The sequence below is a fragment of the Dermochelys coriacea genome, chromosome 5, assembly GCF_009764565.3.
Source record: "Dermochelys coriacea isolate rDerCor1 chromosome 5, rDerCor1.pri.v4, whole genome shotgun sequence".
In the NCBI taxonomy this organism is placed as follows: Eukaryota; Metazoa; Chordata; order Testudines; family Dermochelyidae; genus Dermochelys; species Dermochelys coriacea.
In genome coordinates this window covers 76,808,104-76,828,267 of record NC_050072.1, presented here as the reverse complement: position 1 = coordinate 76,828,267, position 20,164 = coordinate 76,808,104, and the positions used below count along the sequence as shown (strand labels likewise).

The window sequence follows — 20,164 nt, the reverse complement described above, 5'->3', positions numbered from 1 at the left end:
AAACTAAGTTATTAAAAGCAAACATAAAACAGAACCAAGAAAAAAGTGAAACGATACCCACTTCCTTTAAGACTACATATACTGTTTTAAAGAAGAACACTGAACAATCAAGATTTAAGGAACAAGTCACCATGCTTTAGAAGTATATTTTTTCTGTCTTGGAATGCAAGTTCTCTTTTATCCTGGAATAATGATAAACTGAAATGACAGTGCAGCCTAGAATATGGGTTATCAGAGATTCAGTACTGCTAAGATATCTGGGTTGCTGTGTTAGTTTTCCAAGGTGTAGATCTAATATTTTGGGTAGTGTTCTACAATGACAGTTGGCAAGTGTCTGGCGTAATCTTTGAGAGGACAACTTGGTGATAAAGTAGAGGGGACTGATCTTCACAGAAATGGAGATCTACTAGGGAACCATAAATAATTGCAAACCATTATTTGCCAACTAACTTTAGAGAAGACCTGTAAGGAAGGTCAAAAATTGAGTAATAACTTGAAGGAGCATATTACCTGATATATGCTTATTTTTAAGTGGAGCAGCAAACTGGAGAGAGTTGAATTCTCATTTGTTGGCTTCTGTGTTTTATTTGTTTTGGAAGGGGAAGTTGAAGAGTGATGTGTATAAATAAATTCACCTTCTGTTATGTTACCACATTCAGTGTTTATATTAACAGAACAACAATCACCTTCAAAGCCAGTCAGGTTCAAAAAACTAAATCATGTAAGTTCCAGGTTGTAAAACTTCTCCCAAGTTTCCCTGACAAATGTTGTGATTCTTAAAATTACTTTAAAAAAAAAATATACGTATTTCACCCTCCTGTTTCTCTGTGAAAGAACCATATTAGCAAGGGAAACTGTGAAATTGATTATACTGTCAAATGCACAAATCTTTAAGTTATAATTAGGTGTTGCTAGAAATAATAGTAAGTGAAAAATTTTCACAAGGAAATATTATCTCTAAACCATTGGTCTCCCTTTAATAAATGGTGTGAGAGCAGTAACATGCTACCTAGGATGACCAGATGTCCCGATTTTATAGGGACAGTCCCGATATTTGCGGCTTTTTCTTATATAGGCACCTATTTCTCCCCATCCCGATTTTTCACACTTGATATCTGGTCACCCTAATGTTACCTTAAAACAGAGACATAAGGGGAATCAGAGTTTCGTTCTACCCTATGTAAAAAGAGAGGTGATGACAATGTTATAATAAACTTTTATATATTCCTGACAAATTCAGCCCCTACAGAAGTCATCCATAATGACCACAGTGCACATTATGGAGTGGGTACTGTTGTCTGTCTTGTAGGAAAAGATGTGTGGCCCCTTTAATGGCTAGAGAGCAAGAATGACTGGCTGAGGCAGCTTCAGACCAGGTATGTGTGGGGATGCTGACCAACCCCCCCAGGTGAATGAAAGAGACAGGGGACTCTTTAGGTCCACGACAGTGCAGGAAAAGCCCTCTTTTACCTGGACCAGGCGGAACAGCATCCACCCTCCCATCCTTGGAAGTAGCTAAATAGCAGGTTTTGTCATGATCCACTATGGGCATTAAACTATTCGCTCCTTTCTCTGGGGGCTGGGAAGGACTTTTTCCCTCACTGCCAGATTAGCCAAGGCCAAGTGTGGGGTTTTTTTGCCTTCCCCACAGGGGGTTGGGAGCTTAGCTAGGATGAACATGAAACGGGGATTGGGCTATGATGTCATAACTCATTACGTAATCTTGGATCCAATATTTGGTGCGGATACTCCATAGAGAAAGGTGACGGTGAGCAGATAAAATGAATTGGTAAAGGATTTCAAGGGGTTATTCTTTAAAGGAACAGAAATAGGGGAAGATTCAGAGCTCCTCTGACTGGTACGGCAGAGAATCACATCCCTTCCCTCCTTTATAGCCCCCCCCTTTAACCTTCATTCAGGGTAGCAGGGTCCCAGCAGTGGATTGGCTGGGAGCAAGATGGGTAAAGAGGGAGAGCTGACAGCAGCCTGTCCCGGTATGTGTAAATGATTATGGAATTAGCTGCACTATACACTTGTATCTGCTGGGCACTCCCAGACATTTAGGAATAAAGTTGCGGCTTAATTATACCACATCCAGCGTGTCCTGTCGTTCTTCCAGCATAGCCGGACAACACTTATTTACAGAAAAAGATGTACTGTCATTTATACATATTCAAGAAATAGTGTTCCTTCCATAAATACTCTAAACGCTCAAAATAATTACTTAGATAAAGCTTGAAATTTTCTTTTATACTAGCAACTGTTAACTTCTAGTTACTGGGAAATGGCTTTTTTATTTGTTTGGGACTACAGAGAGTAGAACACCACAATCTTGAATTTAATTACATTGAATTTCCTATATATGCTATCACTAATTCTCGATTGTTAGCTGCACAGCTTAAGATGATTTTGCATTCACAAACAAACAAGTCATCAGTTAATAATTGTACCTATCCTCCCAAAAGTTTCAAGGGCTGACAGCACAAGCTTCTCACCAGCCTCCACTGAATCTGTAAACAAAACAGTCAGTAGTGTGATCTCCAAATAAAATCATTTATTTGTTACACAGCAACATATTACTGTATACAATGTACTTCTAGGAGGTAGATAACCACATAGCGTGTGATACATTTAAAAAGAAAAAGTGAACTGCTCATGTGAAATCCCCATAAGGTAAAATGAAATTTTAGCCACTGCAGGCAATTAGACCACTGCAATTCCTGCATAAGCCAAACAGTGCAGCATTTTATCATTACATGAAAACCAAGAAGCTAAACTCACTAAAAACAGGCAGTCTAGTTTCTATGTTGGCTAAATGATAAGCTTGCTAAGTCATAGAAAAGACTACCTTTTTGGGGGGTGGAGGTCACTCCCCCTTCCAGCATACCAGTGCCAAGAGTTCAAGTGAATAAAGCGATCAGAGATTTCATTTTAAGATGCTTTATATCTCCATCTCCCCTACCCTCCAAACAATGTTTTACCTCATTGAATGAATTAAATTACTAATCATATTGGAGTAGTCTTTTGTCACAAACTGTTACTTTTAATTTAGTAACAGTTGAATGTACTACTGTATTTCCATAAATGAAGTGTCCCTATTAAATCTATTATGGAAAATAACATACCATAGTTAGCTACTGCTTTTCCTCCTTTCGCTCTTATTTCTTCAACAACTTTGTCAGCAGCTGAGGAGCTTTTGCCATGTCCTTTGGAGTCACCTCCCAGATCATTCACTGCGTAACACAAAAAAGAAATTCTTGATCAATCGATACTCATATGTTTCACGGTCTCTTCTCATCCTGCAGCCACTAAGGTTTCTGGTGTATGTTATTAACGAGATACACTGCAGCTGATTTCTACTGGCAATCTAAGTTATTTAGATGAGAGTAAACAGTCTAACACTACCGCAGGGGTGGGCAAACTTTTTCGCCTGAGGGCCACATCAGGGAATAGAAATTGTATGGCGGGCCATGAATGCTCACAAAATTGGGGGTGGAGTGCGGGAGGAGGTGAAGGCTCTGGTTGGAGGTGCGGGCTCTGGGGTGGGGCTGAGAATGAAGAGTTTGGGGTGGAGAGGGTGCTCTGGGCTGGGACTGAGGGGTTCAGAGGGGGATCAGGGCTGGAGCAAAGGTGTGGGAAGGAGTGCAGGTTCCAGCTGGCAGTGTGGGCTCTGGGGTGGGGCTGGGGATGATAAGTTTGGGGTGCAGGAGAGTGGTCCGTGCTGGGATCAAGGGGTTTGGAGAGCAGAAGGGGGATCAGGGCTGGGACTGGGGCATGGGGAGAGGCTCAGGGGTGCAGGCTCTGAGCGGCGCCTACCTCAAGTGGCTCCCGAAGGCAGTGGCATGTCCTTTCTCCAGCTCCTATGCATGGTGCGGCCCCCGACCTGCGTGCCATCTGGAGAGCTGGAGCACGGCCGAGTCGCGTGGTGCGGCCCCTGACCCAGCACCCCAGCAGAAGCTCGCGGACAAGCTTAAAAAAGGTGCACAGGCCGGATCTGGCCCACGAGACGTAGTTTGCCCATCCCTGCTCTACTGGATTAGGTAGAGTCATTTCATAACATTCCATACCAGTTCCTGAGGGCACATCTACACAAACATTTATTGATGTATCCGCTGACAGTGGGGATCCAGAGTGAGGGCAGCAGCTTCATCAGATGTTACTGAGCATGCTCAGTACAAGCCATGCAGCATATCTGGGGGCAGGGGCATATAACCCCTGCCAGCCCGTGTGTCATCTCTGCTAAAGTGTAAATCTACAGTGCTAGAGCATGCTGCACACTGTCCATGTGGACTCCGCTGTGGTACACAAAAAGTACCCTAATGCGTTTTGATGTATTACTCTTTCAAACTGCAGCACATCAACACGCACTAAAGAACTTTTTGAGTGCAGCAGCAGGTAGTGCTGTAGATTTGCACCGAAGTGCTGTAGATTTAGATTTCATTAAACTTTCTCAGGTATTTGATGTAGTTTGCATACATCAGCATACATAAATTGATAGTTTCTCCTTATTCAGGACTAACTATGCAGAGCTGGGTAGTACCTCAATGGAAAGCCTTTAATGCAAAACTTCCCAAAATGTGAAACCCCAGTGGCCCAAGAGTATTTGCTGGTGCTCTTTGAAAAGCTGCATGGTCACATGCAACAGCTATTACAGACACATGGTTTATATTTTAGGTCCCAGGGGGAGTTACAGGAGTTTTCTGTAGGAACTAAAGCCACAGGGTGGCTGTGACAATCAGGGTCCAGACACCCCAAGGGGAGAAGAGAAGTTTAAACCCACAAAATAAGCAGTTAAAATCAACAGATTGTATACAGTGTTATTGTATCCACAAAATAGTTCAATTAACGTCTTTTACGAAAGCTCGTTTTTTGAAAGCTTGTTCTTGTAATGTTCTAAATATAATAATCATGAGATATGTATACAAGCTATAGTTATAACGTTACCTATCTGCGTACACAGAGAACTGTGCTCTTAAACTTCTACTCCACCACACATCAGCTAGGTGAGCAATTGGACAGAAAAAGTACCTCCCAAGCCTGCTATTTACACAAAAGCGGACTCAAGTAACAATCCACTGTACAACCCAGGAAAAGACAAATGATCAGCCCTTAGAGTTAATGGAAAGACACTAAGGCACCTGGGAATTTTCCTATTTTGAATATCTACAGTGATTAAAGAAAAAACAAAAAACAAAGACACCCTGCAAACCCTTTTTTAAAAGGTTGGAAGTGAAATCCATCCAGAAACGGAGGGACAAGACACTAGGTGTGAAACAGTCTGTGAAACAGTGGATGATCCCTGTAGCTAGGTGGTATGGTGGGAAACTGTTCAAAGGAAATAGGTAAATTGTATTAGAACAGGGATTTTATCTAATACAGAACTGGAAAGACTGATCTTTGTGTTTATTTACTGTGCAACTTTTATGTTTGCCTTCCTTTATTATCCTTAGATAATACTTAGGCCCTGTCTACAATGGCAAGTTTCAGCGCAGTGTACACACTGCCAAGCAGGGTGGATTTGATTTATTTCAATCAATTTGACTTCATGATTTAAATCACTAGTCAGGAAGATTTGATTTAATCATGGTTTTCTACATAAAAGTGCATTCTTGTTGGTTGTTATACTCAATACATATCTTCACAACTCAGAGATAGACGTAGGTTTCATTTTTAGAAGGTACACACTATACATTTTTAAACAATGACTTATTTTGAAAATTTTTCAGATTAGTTTTACAGCTATATCAGAAAATGAATGATTGTTGGGTTATTTCTTTTACCAAAGGTAATTAAAGCAGATATTTTTGAAGTCACTGGGAAGTGAATTATCTCCAATTCAACAGGTTAATCATTAATATTTGGAAGATTTTCTTGCTATGCTGTATTCGGAGGACACCACCACCACCAGACAGACGTTTAAATAGTTTGTTACCTAAATTAACAACATTATGTAGTTTGGATTTTTTTCTTCAACAGCAAACGTATAATATTTTAACAAAACAAGCATATGTCCCTCGCTTCTCACATTTATCACCAGACTTCTTCTCTTTGTCCAAATCTATTCCACCCCCAACAATCTTTTATTCATTGAACTTTTTGAAACTCTGCACTTTTAGAGAGAGGTAAGTGATTGACTGTATGAAATAGAGTTGAGGTCTGTTATTTTTCACCTCTATATATTAATTATTTATTTAAAAACATTTTTGCTGTGAACAAGCATGTTATCTCTGGAGACACAAATCTACAGCTTGAGAACAGCAAAACTAAGCATTTCTGATGGCATCTTCTATCCTGAGTTCTGAGTCCTACCTAAATAATCTATACAGAAGCCCCTGGAAACCCACAAGATTTGGGTCCCAAATCCATGAATTATTGGAACTCATTTACAAAACTTTTCTTAAACATTACATGAATATATTCTCTCATACTATAGAATTAGAATTTATAATCCCTATTCCATGATGAGATATCTTTGAGCTACAATGCATCTTAATTAAAACTATCTTTAGATCGGTTTTTCCTCAAAAAAGCATTTGATCAAAAAAACCCGATTTAAATAAAAAAATCCGATTTTTTGATTTTTTTTTAAAAAATCATTGATTTTTATCCACCCTGCTGCCAACCCACTTAGTGTGCAGAAACTACAGTTGTAGTGCTTTAAAAAAAAAAAAAAAGTGCCCCATTGAGAGGCGTACAGCTTTCAGCACTGGAGCACGGCCGAGTCGTGAAAAAACCTATTCTCCAATGACAGGGCAGCTCTCATTCTCATGTCCTTGCACCACAGGGCTGGGGAGAGCTCATCACACAGTCCCAGGAATGTGGCTTTCCTCATGCGAAAGTTCTGCAGCCACTGCTCGTCATCCCAGACTTGCATCATGATGTGATTCCACCACACAGTGCTTGTTTCCCGAGCCTAAAAGCAGTATTCCACTGTGGTCAGCACCTCCATGAATGCCACAGGCAATGTCGTGTTGTAGCTACTACACGTGGTGAGATCAGTGTCACACTCCTTTTGATTTTGTAGTTTAAGGAATAACTCCACTGCCACTCGTGACATCTTAGTCAGAGCAAACAGCATACTGATCAACAGTTTGGAATCCATTCCTGCAGCCCGAAAAGGAAGGGTGTGCAGTACACAAACCGTTGAAAGAGGGCTCCAAATGCAGATGGAAACACTGGGATTTCTGGGATGTGACGCAATGCATCATGAGTTATTGGGACAGGACCCAGGATGCCCCATGATCCCCTCTGCCTTCCTACAAGTCTTAGCTGCAGAAGAGAAAGAAGTGCTCTGTGGGATAGCTGCCCAGAGTGCACTGCTCCAAATAGCGTTGCAAGTGCCACAAGTGTGAACACGCTATTGTGCAGGCAGTTGACAATGTGAACACACGACAGCCGTTTCCCTTTAGCACTCTCTAAATGGCGCTATAACTTTGCCAGTATAGATGTGCCCTTAGTCCTGCTATGAGTGCCTCTCAAGGTTCCTTCCAGTCCTATGAGTCTATCATCTTATTAAATGAACTTTTTGTTTATTTTTATCCCAAGCAGGTCTCTGTTGCACAAACTCTGTCCAGTGTGTTTGCCAAAGTGAATGGATTAACCACAGGGGAATGGTATAAGCGTCTGGTAGTTAAGAACTTGGGGAGGATGGATTTGGGGAGCCTTAGTTCTGGAAGAGCTATTTGTGTCATCGTGCAATGTGGCTGGTGGCAGATCTTGTGCTTGGGGGCATGCTATTAGTGTCAGGCATCTGAGCAATAGCCGCACAGCATTAAGGCACTGCAAGGTTACAGGGCAGGCAGCGACAGAACCCCTTACGGTTCTGGGTGATTTCCAAAATGTCATCTGGGCAGGTAAACAGGTCCATGAGGGAAATTATATATACAGGTTTGAACTGGTTAGCAATAGGTAACAATCAAAGAACTGAGAACTGTATAAAGAGACCAACCTGACATGGGTCCTACCCCTTTTGAAGTATTTTGTTCCTATCAGGATTTCCATGTGGAAAATGAACAACAGCCTGGTAAACTGGAAAATTAATAGCAGCCTGGTAAACTAGATCAGCATGTAAGCTACTTATTGTTTTTAAAATGTTTTCTTTGTAAGTTGTTCTGAATAAACAATAATTTAATTTATGAAGGCTGGCTAGTCAATGGATAATCCTGTCATTGCCCCTGGGAGAACAGGACAACTGGTGAACTAAAAAGTTAGACCTGCTGGGGATCACAGGGAATTGCAGGAACAAATGTCACCTAAATTCTCCATCAAAAGGGAGAGTGTTGCATGACTTTGCCCCAAGAAAACTGACAGCTAAAGGTCTGAGGCCTAAGTATGGTGCTCTAAAGTAGGTCACAAAAGGGTCATAGGTGCGACTACCCTGGAAACTTTGACAACATGATGCTGGCTTTCCTTTTGGTTCTTAGATGCTATATTGCACTAAGCACTTCCTAACAAGAAAAGGAGTACTTGTGGCACCTTAGAGACTAACAAATTTATTAGAGCATAAGCTTTCGTGAGCTACAGCTCACTTCATCGGATGCATCCGATGAAGTGAGCTGTAGCTCACGAAAGCTTATGCTCTAATAAATTTGTTAGTCTCTAAGGTGCCACAAGTACTCCTTTTCTTTTTGCGAATACAGACTAACACGGCTGCTACTCTGAAACACTTCCTAACAGTTATCCATTTAAACAATTCCTGTAGTTGCTCAATGGATGTTATATGACCATAAATGGGAGGGAGATGTGTGTGACCACAAATGGAAGAGAAAATGTGCACGAGATTACTGAGATGTGATCCACATCATCACTATGAAAAAAATTGAAAACCCTTGTTCCATGGAAGTCTTGCTTTCTAGATCAAGTTCTGCTGCAAATACAGTAGGAAGCACTCTTCCCAAGTCTGTACTGAATTAATATTCCAACATAATGGCAGACTGTATTGTGCTGCTGGAGGTGGCATCTTTCAGTTGAAATGTGAAGGTATGTCTTCACTGCAGAATTAACTTGATCTATCTATGTTTAGAGTTACTCCTCTCGAGTCAGCCTAACTCAATGGAGAGCAGCCACACTGAGAAACAACACTCAAGTTGTGGTATTCACACTGGTGCCCCCCTCACTCGTGCATGCCAATAAGAGTCCTGGAGGCAAATCCCATGGGTCTAAGCACTGTAGTTAGATGAGTCACACAATGAACTATATCTCAGTGTATTGAAGGAGAACCTGTCTGTACTTTTTAGGTGTCAGTGAACTATGATAAGGCACTGGAGAACTAGCAACATTCAACCGATGCTAGTCTGCATCCAGGGTGGATAAAAATCAGTGATTTTTTTTTTAAATAAAAAAAACAAAAAACAGATTTTCTTTAATGAAATTGGATTTTTCTGATCAAATGCTTTTTGAGGAAAAAACCTATCTAAAAGATAGTTTTAATTAAGATATATCTTTGAGCTATAATGTATCATCATGGAATAGGGATTATAAATTCTAATTCTATAGTATGAGACAAAATATTCGTGTAATGTTTAAGAAAAGTTTTGTAAATGAGTTCCAATAGTTCATGGATTAGGGACCCAATCTTATGGGGTTCCAAGGGCTTCTGTATAGATTATTTAGGTTAATCTTTCTATCTACCCAATGGGACTCAGAACTCAGTCTAGAAGATACCATCAGAGATGCTTAGTTTTGCAGTTCTCAAACTGTGGATTTGTGTCTCCAGAGGTAACATGTTTGTTCATAGCAAAAATGTTTTAAATAAATAAATAAATAATAGAGAGAGGTGAGAAATAACAGACCTCAACTCTATTATCCCTCTGCAAATTTGTGTACATAGAGTCAATCCCTTACCTCTCTCTAAAAGTGCAAAGTTTCAAAAAGTTCAATGAATAGAAGATTGTTGGGGGCGGAACAGATCTGGAAAAGGAGAAGAAGTCTGGAGATAAATGTAAGATGGGAGGGACAGGCAGTAGAAACAAAAGTGAAACTGTTTAAGCAGCATATTCCAGAAGTCTTGACGTCTTTCTGAGTGTAGCCTTCATGGATTGAGATCTACCATACCATTCTCTCACTAGAAGGGAAAACCTATAACGGCAGCAGGCTGTAAAAGAGACCCAGTTTGGGAATATTTTAATAACGTTCCTCTGCCTGTGGGTAAGATAGGCATGCGTGCAAAATACAAACAGTGCAAAAAAGAAATGCAAGGTCTGGTTGCCTAACTGAAACAACATCACGAAAAGTGTTCCTTCTCAGGAGGAAGAGGTATTGAAGATGATGAAAGGAACATATCTGAACATGCAAGATCTTCAGGTTGGTAAACTTTTTTATTTCATACTTCTTTCTTATGGATTGCCTGTCTTCCTTCTGAACTATTCTTGAATTCTCATGTTTGAGCAAAAAATATAGTTGTTACTCTATGGTACTATCATTTTAGATGTAGTTGTGATAAAAAATAAATAGCTGAAATAGGCAGATCTTTTTTTACTATTTCACCTTTAAAGTAGTACTGCGTGTCAGTGAATACAATGAGTAATACTCAATGAGCAGTATGGTAATAATAATTAAATAACTGCATTGACTTATTTTGTTTAGGAGAATCCCTCCTCAACATACAGGATTCTGAAGACTATTCACCTTCAAGATCACCATCATTTTTTATAGTTTCAGAGTTGTCTGCCAATTATAGTGTTTCAGTCACATCATGTATGTCACATAGCCTTAGTATATCACCTATAACCAAAAGGAATAAAAAAATCTTCATCATCCAGAAACCACCATAGGTAAGTTTGTGATAAGAACCAGCAGATTACAAAAAGAGGTAATTGATGAAAAAATTGCCCCATTCGTTTATGCAACAAACTCTCCTTTTTGTATGACTGAGAACCCACACTTCATTAACTTGGTTCAGTCATTAAGACCAGGATACAGTCCACCCAACAGAGCAGATGTCGCAGGCAAATTGCTGGATAAAGTGTATGAAAGAGAAATTGAGCAGTGTGCAAAAGGTCTAGAGGATAAAATTGTTAACCTGAGTCTTGATGGGTGAAGCAATGTCCACAATGATCCTGTTGTATGTGCTGTGTCTTCCTTACAGAAACAATTGATACATGCAATTAAAAATGCAAACTGCAGAATACTTACAAGTAGTAGCAGTAAAAGCTATAACAATCTGTTAAAAAAAGCAAATGTCTAGTATGCAGCTTGGTCACAGACAATGCTGCAAATGTATCCAAGAGAGTCCCAAGCTAATAACATACGGTTGCAGGGCTCATTTGATGCACCTCCTAGCCAAAGACTTCAGTGTTCCAGAAATAAAGGCTTATATTGTGGAAATTGCAAAATACTTCCGTAACAACCACTTTGCAGCAGCTGCTCTGAAAAAATTGAGAGGAACCACACTAACTTTCCCACAAGATGTGTGATGGAACTCAGTAGTGGACTGTTTTGAGACTATATCGAGAACTGGCCTAATCTGATGACAGTTTGTGAACAAAATTGTGAATAAATAGATGTCACGGTCAGAGCTAAAGTACTCAACCTTGGGCTTAAGAGAAATGTTGAACACATGCTGAGTACCCTGAAGCCTGTTTCTGTAGCCTTGAACAAAATCCAGGGAAATAGCTGTTTTATTGCTGACACTGATGAAATTTGGAAGGAATTGAGTGAGACCTTAAAGAGAGAACTATGCAATGATAGAGGTAAATTACAAGCATTAAAAAAACAAATGGGACAAGCATTATCTCCAGCTCATTTTCTTGCAAATATTCTCAATACTTGGTACCAGGGTCAAACCTTAACTTCTGAAGAAGAGGAGTTGGCTATGACATGGACATCCAGCAATCATCCCTCCATGATGACAACAATAATAAAGTTCAGAGCTAAGGGTGAACCATTCAAGAAATATATGTTTGTTGATGATGTTTTAAAGAAAGTCATACCAGTGAACTGGTAGAAGTCACTTAGCACTTGGATTCAGAGACTATTGAAGTGATAATCTCACTTTTAACAGCAGTAGCTTTTACTGCTGGTGTAGAAAGAATATTTTCTTCCTTTGGACTAATTCATTCCAAACTGAGAAATCATTTGGGACCTGAAAGAGCAAGAAAGTTTGTTTTTCTTTTCCAGATTATGAACAAACACAAAAATGAAGGTGAAGATGAAGATGACCAATTTAGCTGCAGAAGCCAATATTTTAAATTTCTCATGTTGACCTGACTGACAGTCTATTTAATTTTTGGGTTTTTTTTTTTTAAATATTTCATTTAACTCTTTTAGTTAAAAACAATTTTAACAAAAAAAACTGATTTTAAAAAAACTTGAATGTTTAACTAAATTCAAAAATTCATACGCTTGTTTTGTTACAATATTATGTTTGCTGTTGAAGAAAAAAATCCAGAATACATAACACTGTTGTTTTAGTTAACAAAAACAATTTAAATGTGTGTCTGGTGATGCTGTCCTAATAATACAGCATGGCAAGAAAATCCTCCAAATATTAATGATTAACCTGTTGAATTGGAGAGAGTTCACCTCCCAATGACTTAAGGCTATAACAACCAACAAGTATGCACTTTTACGTAGAAATCCATGATTAAATCGAGTCTTCCTGACTAGTGTCTTAAATAATGATTTAAATCAAATCCACCCTGGAATCCACACTGCCCACTTGGATTAACAGCTGAGGAGTTGTGCCAAGGAGAGCTTTAGTCCAGGTCCCCCTTCTGATCCAGCCATTCAAGTACAATATCCCCACCACACTTGAGTTAAGGGTTTTTGTGAGTGCTTGGAAGTCAAGTTAGGGTTAAGTTATATCTCTAAATAGCCTTTCAGTGAAGAGAAGCCCTCAGCCAAAGATTGTTACTTGTTTCAAAACCAGAAGCTCAGAAATAAAGTTTGAATTTCGGGAGTTAAGAGGATAACTTATTAAAGAACAAAGGTTATTGGCAAAGAAGTCATGAAGTTTGAATCCCAGTAGAGTTTTTGTTTTTGTTTTTTTAAAAAGAGAGAGACAAAGGTTACTGGCAAGGGATCAAAATAATTAAGAAACAACTTACCAACTACTGAAGCTCCTCTTTCAGCAAAAGCCAGAGCATATGCTCTACCCAATCCTAGTTTTAAAAAACAAAAACAAAGAAGTTTTCAGTGAGTCAGTATTTTTTCTACCAATACAATTTAAACTAGTTAAAGTCATGGGGAGAAATTGTCACTTGAGCTGAAATCAGACATAAAAAAATAAAAACTTGCATATTTAATTAAAAAATAATTCCATCTAAAAGTTACCACAAAAGCATAGTCGTGTGTTCTGAAAACTGAAACATAAAAGAAAGCAAATTAGCTCAGAAACTGAAGGCCAAATCCACAATGTAAAACACTAAGTCAGAGGTTCTCAAATTTTTTTTTACTGGTGTCCCCTTTCATATAGCAAGCCTCTGAGTGCAACACCCCCCTTATAAATTAAAAACACTTTTTTTATATATTTAACACCATTATAAATGCTGGAGGCAAACCAGGGTTTGGGGTAAAGGCTGACACCTTGCGACCCCCCATGTAATAGCCCTGTGACCCCCTGAGGGGTCCCGACCCCCAGTTTGAGAACCCCTGCACTAAGTATTCCCCATGCTCACTTAGTGGTACAGCACCCAGAAGAGTCATCATGGAAACTGCTTGTTGCTAAAGCTCCAGGAGAGTTTTGTGCTTGTGAAGGAGGCATTTGTGACACTTGATGGGACAGGCTACAAAACACAGGAATGTATTCTGGTTTTGCAGAGGGAGAAGATGCTTCAAGTTAATGAAGTACATTCTAAGTTAATAAGACAGCCCCTAGTTTAATTTAGTTTTGTCTACTGAAAAGGAAATATTGTCGTATCATGCAAACACAAGTTCAACTCCAATCATAATTATTTAAACTATTATAATGCCTTTTACCCATATTGATAAAATCAGTGCCAATTACACCTCTACCCCAATATAACACGACCCGACATAACACGAATTCAGATATAACGTGGTAAAACAGCGCTCTGGGGGGCGGGGCTGCGCGCTCCGGCAGATCAGCGCATCGGCGTGTCTGGCTCCAACACATGGCTCTGAGCAGCGTGTTAAGGGTGCCGGGCCAGAGCCGAGGGGTTGGATAAGGGGCAGAGAGTCTCAGGGGGTGGTCAGCGGACAGGCGGGGTTGGATGGTTCGGAGGTTCTGGGGCGGAGCGGTCAGGGGATGGGGGTGTTGATAGGGGTCAGAGCAGTCGGGGACAGGGAGCGGGGGGTTGGGTAGGGGATGCGGTCAGTCAGGGGACAAGGAGCAGGGGGGCTTAGATGGGGGCGGGGTCTTGGGAGGGGGACAAGGAGAGTGGGGGGGTTGGATGGGTTGGGGGTTGTGAAGGGTCAATCAGGGGGCGGGAAGTGAGTATTAATAACGAAAATGCTAGATGCCAAAGCAAATTCAATATAACGCAGTTTCACCTATAACGCGGTAAGATTTTTTGGCTCCCGAGAACCGCATTATATCGGGGTAGAGGTATACTTGTACCTAAACAAGAAGCAAGTCATTTATTGGCATAAGCAAGGAGCACAAAGCAGCTCACCTAATATAAAGTATAATGCAACATTTAATGTTTCATATCTTCTATTAGTCTTTCACCTTTGTCTTTATTTAGACTTAAGGCCTGTTGAATACAACAGTTGTTTTTATGGACAATGATATTATCCAGTCATACCAGTGAAAATGTTAAAAGTAATGGATCAAGGGCAGAAATTGCGATTCTTTTCCACACAAGTAATTTTCTTACGAACAAATTAAACAAATGACTGAATAAAGTGTAAGGGGGAGGAGGATTTTTCAAAGTGCACTCAAAGTGTCTTTGTTCCCCATGAGATCACTTAAAACTGGCTCACAAAGGCTGTTTGGAAACATATTGATTGTGCTATATCTAGTAAACAAACCAAGGATTTAGAAATTGAAGTTGAGATTATAGGTCACATTATGTGATGCTTTCATTTGGTAATCTCTTTGGCGCCATGCCTATATGTTAGAAAATAATATGGCTCCAATATTTGGCTACTGGCAAGGTGTAATGTAGCCCCTTGAGCTGTGCAAAGTTAAGGTGCCCCTTTCTCCATGATGTTAGAACTATCCAAAAGCACAGGCCAGTGAGAATGGCGTCACCCAATGGATCAGACAGGATGCTTATGATATGGAGATTCCCGTTTATAAACCATTACACACAAAGCAATTGATGTGGTGTCCACAAAAATATCCAACACTAATAATAAAAGATTTGTTCCCAGACCCTCTCTTTCCAAAGAAATCTTCTATAATCTCAGTTTCTAGAGATTACATCTACCACTTAATTGACTAAGCAGAAATCTTGGATTTATTTTACATCTGAGCCCAGAATTGGACTCCTAATAATGTTCAAGATGTCTTTGCTTGAAAAAATAACTGAAGGACAATAAATGAGGAAATTTACTTCATAAAAAAAACAACTTAACAATAGGTGGGAGGCAAAGTAACACTGGTTTAAGAAAACAGGATAATTGAGAAGAATGTAATATTTTTCTTACATCTGCATTTTGTTTATAAGATGTAGCCTTTTTTATATCCCAAATAGTTGAAGGGACGATTTTAAAAACTTAAAATACAATCTTTGAAAACAATGTAACAATATATGTAATGACTGGAAAAATCAAATTTTTCATTTAAATGACCCTGCTTTCACTTCCTTGAGAGCTGCTGAGGCCCCTGATCAGGAACCCCTACAGGAATGGGAAAGAATACTCGTCCATCTGCAAAAGGTTTCTAAGTGAAGGATATAGGGAACCATAACTTAAACAAAGATCAAGATGTGTTAGACTCCCTCACTAGTTCTGACCTTTATAAAAGGATCAACTTGTAAGTCACTGTGTAAAAGCAATGGTACTACAATCAAAACAAGGTAAGCACCTATTGAGAATTAAACAAAGCAATTTGATAATCTGTAGTTAAACAAACATATTAAGTACTGATTTTTATTTAAAAAGCTGTAGTGAAACCATACTTATCTTGAAACAACCACTTTCAAGAATCCTAAGGCTTCTAAAAAGAAGTACTTGTGGCACCTTAGAGACTAACACATTTATTTGAGCATAAGCTTTCGTGAGCTACAGCTCACTTTATCAGATGCATTCAGTGGAAAATGCAGTGGGGAGATTTTATATACATAGAGAACATGAAACAATGGGTGTAACCATACACACTGTAACCAGAGTGATCACTGAAGGTGAGCTATTACCAGCAGGAAAGTGGGGGGGGGGGGAGGAACCTTTTGTAGTGATAATCAAGGTGGGTCAATTCCAGCAGTTGACAAGAACGTCTGAGGAACAGAGGGGGGTCGGGGTTAAACATGGGGAAATAATTTTGCTTTGTGTAATGACCCATCCACTCCCAGTCTCTATTCAAGCCTAAATTAATTGTATCCAGTTTGCCAATTAATTGCAATTCAGCAGTCTCTTGTTGGAGTCTGTTTTTGAAGTTTTTTTGTTGAAGTATTGCCACTTTTAGGGCTGTAATAGAGTAAGAAAACCAGTCCACACAAGAGATCCACTTCCTGGACACTATGGTGCTAATAAGCAATGGGCATATAAACACCACCCTATACCAGAAACCTACTGACTGCTATTCCTACCTACATGCCTACAGCTTTCAACCAGACCACACCACACGATCCATTGTCTACAGCCAAGCTCTATGATACAACCGCATTTGCTCCAACCCCTCAGACAGAGACAAATACCTACAATACCCACCTGCTGAAGTGAAGAAACAGATTGACAGAGCCAGAAGAATACCCAGAAGTCACCTACTACAGGACAGGCCCAACAAAGAAAATAACACAACGCCACTAGCCATCACCTTCAGCCCCCAACTAAAACCTCTTCAACACATCATCAAGGATCTACAACCTATCCTGAAGGATGACCCACCACTCTCACAGATCTTGGGAGACAGGCCAGTCCTTGTTTAGACAGCCCCCCAACCTGAAGCAAATACTCACCAGCAACCACACACCACACAACAGAACCACTAATCCAGGAACCTATCCTTGCAACAAAGCCCGTTGCCAACTCTGTCCACATATCAATTCAGGGGACACCATCATAGGGCCTAATCACATCAGCCACACTATCAGAGGCTCGTTCACCTGCACATCTACCAATGTGATATATGCCATCATGTGCCAGCAATGCCCCTCTGCCATGTCCATTGGTCAAACTGGACAGTCTCTACGTAAAAGAATAAATGGACACAAATCAGAGGTCAAGAATTATAACATTCAAAAACCAGTTGGAGAACACCTCAATCTCTTTGTTCACTCAATTACAGGCCTAAAAGTGGCAATTCTTCAACAAAAAAACTTCAAAAAGAGACTCCAATGAGAGACTGCTGAACTGGAATTAATTTGCAAACTGGATACAATTAACTTAGGCTTGAATACAGACTGGGAGTGGATGAGTCATTACACAAAGTAAAACTATTTCCCCATGTTTATTCTCTCCCCCCCCCCCCCGCCCGCACTGTTCCTCAGACGTTCTTGTCAACTGCTGGAAATGGCCCACCTTGATCATCACTACAAAAGGTACTCCCCGTCCCCACGTTCTCCTGCTGGTAATAGCTCATCTTAAGTGATCACTCTGGTTACAGTGTGTATGGTAACACCCATTGTTTCATGTTCTCTATGTATATAAATCTCACCACGGTATTTTCCACTGAATGCATCTGAGGAAGTGAGCTGTAGCTCACGAAAGCTTATGCTCAAATAAATTTGTTAGTCTCTAAGGTGCCACAAGTCCTCCTTTTCTTTTTGTGAATACAGACCTACACGGCTGCTACTCTGAAACCTAAGGCTTCTAGTACAAGTTGTACATGCTAAAGATCCACTGATACCAAGAAACTTTTTATTTTTTTATCTTGTGTTACTTCCTATTGTCTTAGGTGGTCACTTTTGACAGATTTCACTGCAAAATTTAAAGAACAGCACAGCAAACTAACATGAAGCAAAGGAAAATGTGGGCAAGAGCTGAAAGGCATTCAGAGTAACTTTAAAGCTCTTACTCTGCGTCATATTGTCAACTTTAAAAAACATTTATTTGACATTTTTTTTTGCCAACTATTCTTGCAAGTATCAGTAAAGTAGCTTAAATTAATCTGCTCTTCCTACATAGCTAAAGCACTGGAATAAATAATGTGTTGCACTTTGCTTGACTATTGGGTAAATGGCCCAAAATTCCCACTCCAGCAAAGGGGTCTTCATAGTGTTGGTGAGAGGGGAAACAGTTCCTACACCTGTACCAAGCTCATTGCAGGATCAAGGCTTCAGTAGGTATCACCTAAGATTATTATAAATTATGAAAGAGAAAACAAAATCTTCACAGCTTGCTTTGTGCCTCTGTCAGCACCTGAACACTCTAATTAGATTTCAAGCAGCCCGCGTGCTTTAACTCCATATAGCTGCGTTTTGAAAAGTAGTTTTTCAAAATACAATTATCTTGCAAATTGAAGCAAAAACACGCAGGACGCCTGTTGTAAACGTGAGAGTGACGGATCTCTTTCCTTCAAAGGGGTGGGGAGCGACTTCGACCTTGACACCGCGAAATCAAACTCCTTGCTCCCCCTCCTCAAGGAGCTCCAGGGAAACCTCTGCCCCAGTTGTGCACAGCTGAGGCACATCCCACGCCCAGAAGACTGGAGTACACAGAATAAATGGCTGCCCGCCGCCACCGCCCGCACGCCCCCACACTTGCGCCTTTGCTATTGGCGGGCAGAGTTTTCTTTCCCAAAAGGCAGAGGGGCCCTTTCAGCTGCAGCCAGAGCCGCAGGATTCCCCCGTTAGCTCCCAATTCCTGCAGCCAACTCTTTCTCCAAACCCGCGGCCCGCCTCAGCCAGCACCTACGGGAGCAGCCCAGGCGACCCCGGGCCGAGGCAGCCCCGCGCGGAGCCCAGCGGGCCAGTACCACGCCGTGCGGTGCAAGGCCAGAGGGCCCGCGCGAGCCGCTTACCTCCCCCGGCGCCCGTCACCAGCACCACCCGCCCGTCGAACCTCAGCCCAGCCGACATGCTACCCCGGCGCGCGCCCGGGGCCAAGCGCAAAAGGCAAGCGCCGGGGACTGAACCGTGGCAGCGGCCAGGCGCGGGGCGAGAGCAGCGCGCATGCGTCGGGCCGCCCCGCGGGTCTCTGGGAAATGTAGTGAATTGACTCGAGCGGCTCAGCGGCGCGCCGGGGGCCATGAGGGCCGACTTTCGGTTTTCCTGGTGGGTGGTTTAGAAGAGGGGTGTGAGTGTTTGGGGAGGAGGGGCTCTGCCCGTTTTGGGGGTGTCAGGGTTCCCGCCTCACTCTGAACTCTAGGGTACTTGTTTCTTCCAGCTTAGGTTAAAAACTTCCCCAAGGCACAAATGACAGGTTTCGGAGCAGCAGCCCTGTTAGTCTGTAGCCGCAAACAGAATACTGGGGGGGGGGGCACAAAATAAAAAAAGCAGGGGCGGCCAAAAATTTTTTTGTTTGTGGCAGCAAAAATCCTAGAGCCGGCCCTGCAAGCGAGCTAGACAAAGGTCCAGGAAAAGGACCACTTGGAGTTCCTGTTTCCCCAAAATATTCCCCCCAAGCCTCTTCACCCCCTTTCCTGGGGAGGCTTGAAAATAATATATCAACCAAATCGGTAAACCAGGTGAGCACAGACCAGACGCTTGGGTTTTTAGGACACTAAAAACCAATCAGGTTCTTAAAAACAGAATTTTATTATAAAGAAAAAAGTAAAAGAAGCACCTCTGTAATATCAGGCTGGAAGGTAATTTTATAGGGTAATAAGATTTAAAACACAAAGGATTCCCCTCTAGGCAAAACTTTAAAGTTATAAAAAACAGGAATAAACCTCCCTCTTAGCATAGGGAAAATTCACAAGCTAAAACAAAAGATAATAGTAAGGAAATGCATTATATTACTTATAATTTGTAATGCTTATTTCAGGTAGGGTTTTAGGAGATGTGTTTTTCCTGCCCTGGTCTCTCTATGTCCTGGAGAGAACAACAAAGAGAGCACAAAACAAAACCTCCCCCCACAGATTTGAAAGGATCTTCTTCCCTTATTGGTCCTTTTGGTCAGGTGCCAATCAGGTTATTTGAGCTTCTTCACCCCTTACAGG

At 41.0% G+C, this 20,164-nt stretch overlaps 1 protein-coding gene across 3 annotated transcripts in view; it reads right to left on the bottom strand.

Annotated features, from left to right (window-relative positions):
- The window catches only part of HSD17B4 (hydroxysteroid 17-beta dehydrogenase 4), a 128,467-nt gene extending 109,047 nt beyond the window's left edge, over positions 1-19,420 (bottom strand). The window contains exons 1-4 of one of the 3 annotated variants that reach the window (XM_038401855.2): positions 19,025-19,420; positions 13,047-13,100; positions 3,126-3,233; positions 2,451-2,510 (exon numbers count right to left, since the gene is read on the bottom strand). In XM_038401855.2, the coding sequence (XP_038257783.2) occupies positions 2,451-2,510; positions 3,126-3,233; positions 13,047-13,100; positions 19,025-19,253 (451 nt within the window). In that variant the 5' untranslated portion in view covers positions 19,254-19,420. Of the gene's footprint in view, positions 1-2,450; positions 2,512-3,125; positions 3,234-13,046; positions 13,101-13,616; positions 13,708-19,024 lie in introns of those variants that run through there. The other 2 variants (XM_043514936.1, XM_043514937.1) reach the window with 2 other exon arrangements.
- Between the last annotated feature and the right edge of the window lie 744 nt (positions 19,421-20,164).